General features: G+C 49.7%; 1 protein-coding gene across 1 annotated transcript; it reads right to left on the reverse strand.

The window, feature by feature from the left end:
• Positions 1-304: 304 nt before the first annotated feature.
• LOC125425317 (dynein regulatory complex protein 9-like) lies at positions 305-11,207 on the reverse strand (the record flags this gene model as incomplete). The annotated part of the gene is made up of 4 exons (XM_048482924.1): positions 10,928-11,207; positions 5,827-5,971; positions 1,384-1,631; positions 305-433 (listed from the first exon to the last, which is right to left on the reverse strand). Coding segments are annotated over exons 1-4 (557 nt in total), but the record flags the coding sequence as incomplete, so codon positions are not given.
• Between the last annotated feature and the right edge of the window lie 285 nt (positions 11,208-11,492).

An 11,492-nucleotide genomic window follows, 5' to 3' on the forward strand; every position in this document is an offset into this window, starting at 1 on the left:
CCCTCACAACAAACACCCTGTGAGGTAGGTGGGGCTGAGAGAGCTCCGAGAAGCTGTGACTTGCCCAAGGTCACCCAGCTGGCATGTGTGGGAGTGCACAGGCTAATCTGAATTCCCCAGATGAGCCTCCACAACTCAAGCGGCAGAGCTGGGAATCAAACCCGGTTCCTCCAGATCAGAGTGCACCTGCTCTTAACCACTGCTCTTAGCCACTATGCCACTGCTGCTGAGCCACGCCTCCACCCCGAGCCAGGGCAGAGTTAGCTCAGGCATCGCCCAAAGCAGCATTTTAGACACAACCAACCTGAGGATGATGTCCTGCAGCTGGAGCTTGTTTTTCTTCTCTGTGTTGACCGCTCTCAGCAGGGTCTGGATGGTCCCCAGCATCAGCAGCTCATCCATGGTCTCCTCAATCACGTCGCTTGCGTACTGCCTGCCCAGGGAGGGACCGCCCAATGAAAAAGGGGGGAGGGGAGAGATCCCTAGCCAATTGCCTGCCTCCACCAAGCCGTTAAATCCTTCGGATCAGGAGGAAATGTGATGCAAGAACCTCCCTGCAGATTAGTGTATGTTATAGAACCCAGGGGTACCCTTGGTTTAGGGCAGGGGTCTGCAACCCGCGGCCCCGGAGCCGCATGCGGCTCTTTCAGCCTTATACTGCGGCTCTGCGTGGCCTGGAGGGTAGCATGGGCATGTCCCTCCAGGAAAGGTGAGTGGAGGGGCCAAACTGGAGTGAGTGGAGGGGCCAAACTGATTCCCCTTCCCCTAAACCAGGGGTCAGCAACCTTTACCACCCAAAGAAGAAGAAGAAGAAGAAGAAGAAGAGGAGCAGGAGGAGGAGGAGAAGGAGGAGTAGTAGTTTGGATTTATATCCCCCCTTCTCTCCTATAGGAGACTCAAAGGGGCTTACAATCTCCTTGCCCTTCCCCCCCCCAACAAACACCCTGTGAGGTAGTGGGGCTGAGAGAGCTCCGAGAAGCTGTGACTAGCCCCAGGTCACCCAGCTGGCGTGTGTGGGAGTGCACAGGCTAATCTGAATTCCCCAGATAAACCTCCACAGCTCAGGCGGCAGAGCGGGGAATCAAACCTGGTTCCTCCAGATTAGATACACGAGCTCTTAACCTCCTATGTCACTGATGCTCCAAAGAGCCATTTGGACCCGTTTTCCACGGCCCCGAAGATCTACTGATCCAGAGAGGCGGCTCCGCACGGCTCAGTAGATCTTCGGGGCCGTGGAAAACGGGTCCAAATGGTTGTTTGGGTGGTGAAGGTTGCTGACCCCTGGTTTAGGGGAAGGGGCATAAAGTGGTGGGGTACAGCGTGATGACTGTCTGTTAGAACTCTCCATCCCAGGCCTGCCTCAGCCCTCCGCAGGGGTGTCACCTGTCAGCCTGGACCTTCTTGAGGTGGTCTGTGGGCAAAACGGCTCGCCGCGCCGCCATGCTGAAAAGGCGGTTGTTTCTCTTCAGCTCTATGCTCGTGTCCCGCAGCTGCCGGCCGAATTCGGCGATCTTGCCGAGCTCGGTGGGGACTTTAGCCTGGCTCTCCGCCCGAGAATCCATAAGCTGTTGGTACTGGGCGCTCAGAGCCTTCTGTTTGTCGAGGATCTCGCCGACGTGTTCTCCGTCAACCTGAAAAGGAGGAGAGAAGGCGGTGAACGAGGAAAGAACGGGGCAGGAGAAACCAACCCTCTGCTGACATAATGTGAGGCGGAAGCCATCCCTAGATCACCTGACGACATCACGACCCCTCGTTTTATGTGCCACGGAATCAGGTCCATGCTAAGCAAGAGGGGAAGGTACACACCAAAGTGAAAATGAAGAAAACTTGTACCAACAGGCTACAACAGTGGTGGCGAACTACATCACGCCGGCTACAGACAATCAACTCTTCATTTGACAAATGGGGCAAAATGTGCTTAAATACAGCAGGCTGTAGGGCAGCGACGGCGAACCTTTTTGAGACCGAGTGCCCAAATTGCAGCCCAAAACCCACTCATTTATCGCAAAGGGCCAACCCGGCAATTTAACCTGAATACTGAGGTTTTAGTTAAGAAAAAAACGGTTGGCTCCGAGGCGCGTGTTACTCGGGAGTAAGCTTGGTGAAGCAACTGTGCAATGCTTCAAATGGGTGAATCAAGACCCTAGGAGGGAAACCATTTATACAATTTTATAAACTATGAATTTTGTTTAAAATAAAAAATGATATATTATATAGACAGCTATAGGGAAAGGAGTGAGAACTTCTGTAAAAGGTTTTATTTCGCGAATGTCATACCACATTTAGTTTTTCTTTGGAAACAAACAATTAGTTAAAAAGAATCAAAGTTGCTGAGGTTTTTCTTATATATTCAAACATGTCATTTTGCTTTGATGGTTAGAACTATATAGACATGGAGATAAAGTTACGATTAGTATTTGTATCTAAATTGTAATGATGATAATCAATAGACAGACGGGATGTGATATGTATAATTAATTATTAACCGAAATGTGTTATGTATTGATTAATGAATTCTATCTAAGTTCGTTTTCTTGTTTTAAACAACTGTAATCAGAAATCTTAATAAATTTTATTTAAAAAAAAAAGACCCTAGGAGGGTTTACTCAGAAGCAAGCCCCATTGCCGGCAACCAAGCTTACTCCCAGGTAAAGGATCGTGCACAGGCGAGCCTAGATGTGTGTGTGGGGGGTGATTTTCCATCCCCCCCCCACATGATGAACTCTGTGCACGTGTGCCCACAGAAAGGGCTCTGAGTGCCACCTCTGGCACCCATGCCATAGGTTCGCCACCGCTGCTGTAAGGAGTTTTGCAATATTCTGGGCGGCTTCTGCTTCATCAAATGTCAAAGTCAGCAGAATCAAGCGAACAGCAGTTTGTAAAGTCCCTCAGCCTTGATCACAAAAAAAGAATGGGCGGCAGGGGTGAGGGTGGGGGAACGGAACCATTTCTTCATAATATAGGAAACCAAGGAATTGGGGAAGAGCAAAACTCCCTTTGGTGTCACCCTTACTAATCACTGGAACAGTGGTGGCGAACCTATGGCACGGGTGCCAGAGGTGGCACTCAGAGCCCTTTCTGCGTGCACGCGTGCACAGAGTTCATCATGGGGGGGGCGGAAAATCACCCCCCCCCACACACACACACGCCCCTAGGCTGGCCTGGGCATGATCCTTTACCTGGGAGTAAGCTCAGTTGCTGGCAATGGGACTTGCTTCTGAGTAAACCCTCCTAAGGTCGTGATTCATCCATTCGAAGCGTTGCACGGTGGCTTCACCAAGCTTACTCCCAAGTAACGCGCGCCTCGGAGCCGACTGTTTTTTCTAAACTGAAACCTCAGTATTCAGGTTAGATTGCCGTGTTGGCACTTTGTGAGAAATAAGTGGGTTTTGGGTTGCAATTTGGGCACTCGGTCTCAAAAAGGTTCGCCATCACTGGGCTACAATAGTGACTTCAAAAGAATTAGTTCTCTCGCTGGAGTAGCAATTTACTTTTAAGAAGCCGAAGTAATTTTATAATTTTACAAACAGTAACCAAATGTTTTGGAAAAATTGTTTTCATTCTCCCATTGGAGTAATATATATAAACATAAGTTACAACGGCACGGCAATGTAACCTATATATATAAAAATCTAACAGTGTGTTTGTCCCTGATGGTGTCCCTCAGAAGCTGCTGGACGGATCATCCCCAAATTTTCACAGGACGTCCCTCCCTGTTGCTGGCCTTCAAACCGCCGAAAGTCCATACCTGAGCCAGGTAAAACGTCTTTTTCCTGGTGCACCAGGCCATGAAGCTGCCTCTGTTTAACTGTCACCCTTAGAATGTCGGTGCAGCCTGTCTGTCTGTGGCCTGAGGGCTTAGAATGTTCTCGCAGATGGGCAGAGATGAGCAGTGAAAACAGTAAATAGGTAACACTGGTAGGTAATACGAGTGGAGGTGAAACACATACACACTTTGCCGTGTGAGACGTCAGGTGGGGTCCCCCCCCACACGCAGGTAACTTTCACTCTCTGTGCCTCACCCACTGCTACCACACAACACACATCCAGCTCATCCGCACACACCTCACTCTGCCCTCCCTCACATCCAACCACCACTTACCCACTTCCTCACCCATATTCGCCACAGCTCTCTTTTACTAAAAGTGAGTTGGAGTTTGCCTTTTTCTTCTAAGAAAATCCACGGGGTGGGGGCGAACCAACACTACCTGCTCTGCTTCTTTTGCACATGGCGGGCCACTGTGAGTAGCAGAGAGCTGGACTAGATGGACTTTGGTGTGATCCAGCTGGCTTGTTCTTATGTTCTTATGTTCTTATAGCCCTTTACGAACCCAGGGAGCTGGCCTCGATCTGAGCGCCTCACCCCCCTGCCTCTGCTGCCTGACTGGGATAGCCTGCTTGCCCCAGTTCTGCCTTAACCAAGCCAGGACTGTGCGTGTCAACCAGCCTCATGGACAGCGGGATTCACACTCTGGACAGTTCCGTTGTGGAATGGGAAGGGTTGTACTAAAAAACAAGATAGCACCATGTAACGATGTGCATTGAAAAGGGAAAGAGGGATTCCATTTGACCACCCCAAAAGGCTATGCTGGGGATCATTGGACCTGCATGGACATCTGTGTGGGTTGCGGACTGTGATGAGAAGGACAATTGCCACAGCAACGCGTGGCTGGGCCCGCTAATCTCAATATAAATATAACAGCAAGCCAGATTCCAGATAATTAAACCAACTGGCCTCGTTAAACTTCGCGGCTGTTAAAGGCAGGCCGGGGTTTTTCAAAGTATAATAATGGTTACAATCAGGGAGGACAACGCTCTGCAATTGGTTTGTTCTTATGCCTCTCAAAATGTCCTTCTGTTTGTAAAATATATAAAATTACTTTGGTTGCTTAAAAATAAATTGCTACTCTGGTGGGAGAACTGATTCTTTTGAATTCATTAGGGAAGCAGGTTCCAGCAGTGGGAAACGGCACTACAGGAACACACCCTTCTGCTGTTACCGGTTACTAAAATTTTCTCAGTTCGGAGAACCAGTTATTAATGATTAACTCCACTAGGGACAAGGGGGTAATCTCTGTCCCTGGGTACAACAAATCTCATCAAGTGGGAGATGCAGAATTGCCCCCCAGGGACCCCTGCGGGCCCCCTGCCCCCCATGGCACCCCCCCCCCCACGTGTGTATGAACTGTATGAAATAATACAATATATAGTAATTCTATTTTTTTTGCTCATTGGTATAAAGGTTGGGAAAATATTATAGGTAAAGATTTTTCATTTTCTTTTTTCCCCTTGAAATTTATATTGGAAAGAGAGGAGTTTAAACTACTCTTTTAGATTAAGGATTTTGGATCTCTCCCTCTGTTAGTTTTCTTTCAAGTGGAATAGATAGTTATAGAAATATGAAGTAGGGAAGGAGGGAAATGTGGGAAGGAGGGAGGCAATATAGGATGTTTTAGTTGCGGGGGGGTTGAGAGATAGACAATTAGATATGTTTGTAATATGTTAACAATTGTAAACAGTTTTGGGTTTCTCTCCTTCTGTTATTATTTAAAATCAATCAATATAATTATATAAAAAAGAAATAATACACTACCTTTTGGTATATTGCTTTTTTAATACTTTAAACAGTCATTATTTGAATCTAGAGGTGGGGCGAAGGGGAACACCCAGGAATGCCCTGCCCTGGAATGCCTGGCCACGCCCCCGCCGTGCCCTGCCCAGCCCCATTGGCGCTACGCCACTGTTTGAATCCCACCACCATCAGAACCTGTTACTAAAATTTTTGAATCCCACCACTGGATGTTACCAACTCCGCAGTGCGCTTACACAGACATCTTTCTTGTCCTCCAGCGCAACTGGCATGATGTGCCCGAGGACGGCCAGTTGATCGACACAGTCCTCCAGCACCGCATAGACCCGGGCAGAATCCAGAAGGGACAGCGGGGGTCCTTCCCACTCAAGCAGCCCCTCTCTAGGAGAAAAAAAAAGAGTTGAGGTTGTTACCGCGCTGCTCAGGATAACACTTTCCTTACTCAGAGGTATCCCGCTCTCGGCAGCGCCCAGGAACCCAAGCAAGACCCGACAAGGCTCAGATAAATAAAAGAGATTTATTGAGATGCTGACCTAGGTGTCAGCACCTCCCTTCCGCACAACAGCTCTGCCGCCTAGCAGCTTTGCAACCCCTTAAGTACACTTTCTCCCATCGGGGGACCGGGAGAACCAAAGACAGCCCACCACCATTCATTAACAAATTCAAAACAACCAATCATACATTGCAACATGCAGGAACCAATCAATGTCCGATAGGCATCCCCTTCTCAAGTTTCGCGCCAGAGCAGGGCGAGGCGATGACGTGTTCACTGATGGGGGAAACACAAAGGTTTTCTCCAGGTGTCCAGGGTCAGGAGGCAGAGAGCGATGACGTGTTCCCCTTATCTGCCTGCTGATGGGATTAGGCAGGGCAAGGCGCCTCGACGGAGGTTTCCCTTTGTCCGCGTGCATCAAGAAACTTTACACGTGAATGGGATGGGTCCGGGTGAGGCAGAGATGGCTCTCTGCCTTGGGCCAAGGAGGTTCCATACAAACACAAGTACAGGGAAACTTACAAATCCTATTCTTATCTAATACAAACTAGTTTCTACCTAATAAATACAAAACAGAATAAATCTTTCAAACGTTTTTAGTTCAGACACAGTCCAGGAGCGGGATTCTCTCCTGGCTCCGCTATCAAGGTCACATAACAAGGCAACGGAATCAACGCACCAGAAGCCAGCCCACATTGCAGGTTGACAGAGAGAAATTTCTCTCTCTTTCTCACAATACTGGAACCAGGGGGCATCCATTGAAAATGCTAGGGGGAAGAATTAGGACTAATAAAAGGAAACACTTCTTCACGCAACGTGTGATTGGTGTTTGGAATATGCTGCCACAGGAGGGGGTGATGGCCTCTAACCTGGATAGCTTTAAAAGGGGCTTGGACAGATTGATGGAGGAGAAGTGGATCTCTGGCTCCCAATCTTGATCCTCCTTGATCTGAGATTGCAAATGCCTTAGAAGACCAGGTGCTCAGGAGAAGCAGCAGCAGAAGGCCATTGCGTTCACCTCCTGCACGTGAGCTCCCAAAGGCACCTGGTGCGAGTAGCAGAGAGCTGGACTAGATGGACTCTGGTCTGATCCAGCAGGCTCTTTCTTATGTTCTTAAGGCCACTGCTTTCACATCCTGCACGTGAGCTCCCAAAGGCACCTGGTGGGCCACTGCGAGTAGCAGAGAGCTGGACCTGATGGACTCTGGTCTGATCCAGCAGGCTAGTTCTTATGTTCTTATGCTCCTTGGAGGGGCCCAACGGAATGCTCGCTGCGTGCGGAAAATGTGCAGGACGGGCCCCCAGCAACTCTGGTTAAAAGTATCTGAGGTTGTAGCTCTGGGAAAAACCATTCTCTGCTGTCAGGAAGAAGAGGAGGAGTTTTGAATTTATTCCCCCCCCCCTTTACAACCTCCTTTTCCTCCCCCGCCCACAACAAACACCCTGTGAGGTGAGTGGGGCTGAGAGAGCTCCAAAGAACTGTGACTAGCCCAAGGTCGCCCAGCTGGCTTGTGTTGGAGTGCACAAGCTAATCTGGCTCACCAGATAAGCCTCCACAGCTAAAGTAGCAAAGCAGGGAATCAAACCCGGTTCTCCAGATTAGAGTGCACCTGCTCTTCACCACTACTCCACGCTGGCTCCGAAAAACCATTATCTGCTGAAGAAATGCTGTCAGTCAGCATAGCCAGTTCTGGTTTAGAGGGACCGAATTAAGGTTCATTAAAGGACAGGGCTTGGAAAGATATTTCCCCAGAGCTCCTGGTCACCCCAGCACAGTAATTGGCTACACAGACCACAAGCCTAGGGTTAAAACTAACATTTTCCTGTTCAGTCCTAGCAGATTAACTTATTTTTCCACATTAAAAACACACAACAGTTGCAGCACTTGATAATTTTATTCCAGGATAAGCTTTGGAGGACTAGAGCTAACCGACTGGGATGCACCAAATGGATCTTGGCTCAACCTACATTTTTGTGGGGGGATAAGAAAACAGGCAGGAGGCTCAGGGGGCCATACTGGGGAAAAAACACAATTATGTGCAGTTCTATCACCCTACGTAAAATGACTGGAGAGAGACAGAGAGAGAATATTTAGTACCAGTTTTTACCCGGTTGTGATTTTCCCCACTGCCTGGTTTGTTTCGTGTGCATGGGTTTATGTGTTTTCTTTATTTATTTATTTGTTAAATTTATAGGCTCGAGGCGGCTCACAACATGGCTGTTCTCCAGGACAGCAAATCAATACAACATAAAACTTAAACCCATTAAAACTCAAACAGCAGTTAATACAATAAATATAGATTAAAACAACAGAAGTTGTGAAAAAACACACACATAGGCGCCCGATCTAAAGGCCAAAAGGAGATTGGAGATAGGAGAGGAGCAGCAGTGGCATAGGAGGTTAAGAGCTCGTGTATCTAATCTGGAGGAACCGGGTTTGATTCCCCGCTCTGCCGACTGAGCTGTGGAGGCTTCTCTGGGGAATCCAGATTAGCCCGTGCACTCCCGCACACGCCAGCTGGGTGACCTTGGGCTAGTCACAGCTTCTTGGAGCTCTCTCAGCCCCACCCACCTCACAGGGTGTTTGTTGTGAGGGGGGAAGGGCAAGGAGATTGTAAGCCCCTTTGAGTCTCCTATAGGAGAGAAAGGGGGGATATAAATCCAAACTCCTCCTCCTCCTCCTCCTCCTCCTCCTCTTCTTCTTCTTCTTCTTCTTTTTTTTCTTCTTCTTCTTCTTCTTCTTCTTCTTCTTCTTCTTCTTCTTCTTCTTCTTCTTCTTCTTCTTCTTCTTCTTCATCAGAAGGGGAGGGAATGGGCAGGGCCCAAGATGGAGTCAGGGCCCAACCAAGGTGGAAAAAACAGGCAGCTTTAGTTTCATCTTAATTAAGATGTTCCATTTTTCTAATTCATATTATTGCATATAACATTTTTATTGTTCTATAAAATAATGATAAGTGCTGTTCATGCAGTTATTGCATTGGGATGGAACGATCAGAAGAAGAGATGGACGATACAAAAATGGTTAGAATATGCGTGGCAACAAGTACAGTTAGAAATTTTTGAAATAATGTCTCGAAACCAACTGTGGCAAGAAAGACAAACTGAAATGATGAAGATATGAACTGAATTGCAACCCAAAACCAACTTATTTATCGCAAAGTGCCAACACAGCAATTTAACCTGAATACTGAGGTTTTAGTTTAGGAAAAACGGTTTGCTCTGCAGCGCGTGTTACTCGGGAGTAAGCTTGGTGAAGCAACCCTGCAACGCTTCAAATGGGTGAATCATGACCCTAGCAGGGTTTACTCAGGAGCAAGGCCAGCCTAGATATATGTGTGTGTGGGGGGTGTGTGATTTTCTGCTCCCCCTATATGACAAACTCTGTGCGCGCGTGCCCACAGAGAGGGCTCTGAGTGCCACCTCTGGCACCCGTGCCATAGGTTCGCCACCACTGCTATATACCCTCCATTCTATTCAATGGGTTTTTCCTTATTTTTTTTCCTCTATCCTCTCACCCTATGCTTGCAGCAAATGTTGAGACCAATAATACCCCATCATCCTCATCATCATCATCATCATCATCATCATCAACAACAACAACAACAACAAACAAAATATCTGGAAATCAGTCATAAAAGGCACTCAAGCTGTCACCAGCCCAGCTCAATTTCTGCTTACCAAATGCCCCTGTAAAGACCCTGCCTTGTGGGGGGAGCAATATTTAGGTCTACTCAAGAGTAAACCCCCTTTGATCCAGTGGCTCCTGCTCCCAGGAAAGAGTTCTTCCGCTTGCAACTTTGCAAGTGTTGTGTTTTTGGCAGGGGCGTAATGCCCATTGGGCAAGGTGGGCAGCTGCCCAGGGCATCACCTTGTGGGGGGCACCAAAAATGCAGGGTTCGTTTTTGGGTATTTTTAGTGGTTTTCCGTTTTTGGCCTGCAGGGGGCGCAGTTTTTAGGCTAGCGGCACCAAAATTTCAGCGTATCATTAAGAGACTGTCCTTATGCTACCCCCCAAATTTGGTGAAGTTTGGTTCAGGGAGTCCAAAGTTATGCACTCCCCAAAGGGGTGCCCCATCCCACATTGTTTCCAATGGGAGCTAATAGGACATGGGGGCTACACATTTGAGGGTCCATAACTTTGGCCCCCCTGAACCAAACTGCACCAAACCTGGGGGGTATCATTAGGGCAGTCCCCTGATGAGACCCTGAAAGTTTTGAGACTGTGCCTTCAGAAATGTCCCCCACCCCGCAGCCTGCAACCCCCCATTGGCAGCAATGCAGAAAACTCAATGCAGAACAAAGATTCTTGGGCAAATTTCTGGGATGTTCCTGCAGGGGGCGCATTTTTGGACGTATCAGCACCGAAATTTCAAGGTATTATCTGGAGACTGTCCTGATGGGACCCCCCCCCCCCAAGTTTGGTGCAGTTTTGGTCAGGGGGCCAAAGTTATGGACCCTCAAAGGGGGTGCCCCATCCCCCATTCTTTCCAATGGGAGCTAAGGAGATGGGGGCTACCCTTTTGAGGGTCCATAACTTTGTCCCCACTGAACCAAACTGCACCAAACTTGGGGGTTAGCATAAGGACAGTCTCCTGATGATATGTTGAAATTTTGGAGGCGATGTGTCTAAAAATGCACCCCCTGCAGGCACCAATGTCCTGGTGCAAAAATGTTTTGGTCGTGGTGGGGTGGCCGCCCATGGTGGGGGGGGCATCCAACTCAGGTTTTGCCCAGGGCTCCAGTTTGCCTCGTTACGCTCCTGGTTTTTGGCGGGGGGGCGGGGGTCTGCTGGGCGCGGAGCTCGCAGAGGCTCCTGCCTGGGAAAGGAGAATTGGGGGGCTCACCCGGCGCCCCACAGGGAAGAAGCGCTGATCTCCATGGTTACCGCCAAGCTTCAGCAGGGGGCCTTCGCGGCGCGGGGTCTGCCTAAGCAGCTGCCTGCCCTTTAGCCACAGCAATTCTCTGGACCTCGCGAGGCACGCGGGGATCCTCGGGTCTGAAAGGCGAGCAGTTCCGGTTTATTTCCGATGTTTGTCATTCTAGCAAGGCGAGGGAGGAAGCCCGGCAGTGCCGTTGGAGACGGGCGGTTGAGGTAGGCACCTAACCCAGAGGCCGGGCCGAGGGTCCTCGCGCTGCCCTATCCCGGCGTGCCCCGCGGCGGCACTCGTTCTTTCCTCCGCCATCTTGGGCCGGGGTTGAGGCGGTGAGAGGGGGCAGCGGGCTCCGGGGCCGGCGGGCGAGGCGGAGGGGCGGCGCGGCTGGGCCGGAGGGCGGGGGGCGCGCGGGGGAGGGCCGGGCCGAGGGTCGGGGAGCGTCCGGGGCCGGGCGGCGGCGGGATGGTTCGGATGCGGGAGGGATGCTGCCGGGCCTCCTCTGGGGCCCCGAGAGCCGGCTGCCCTCTGCGCTGCT

The sequence above is a fragment of the Sphaerodactylus townsendi genome, unplaced genomic scaffold (genome assembly GCF_021028975.2).
Source record: "Sphaerodactylus townsendi isolate TG3544 unplaced genomic scaffold, MPM_Stown_v2.3 scaffold_277, whole genome shotgun sequence".
In the NCBI taxonomy this organism is placed as follows: Eukaryota; Metazoa; Chordata; class Lepidosauria; order Squamata; family Sphaerodactylidae; genus Sphaerodactylus; species Sphaerodactylus townsendi.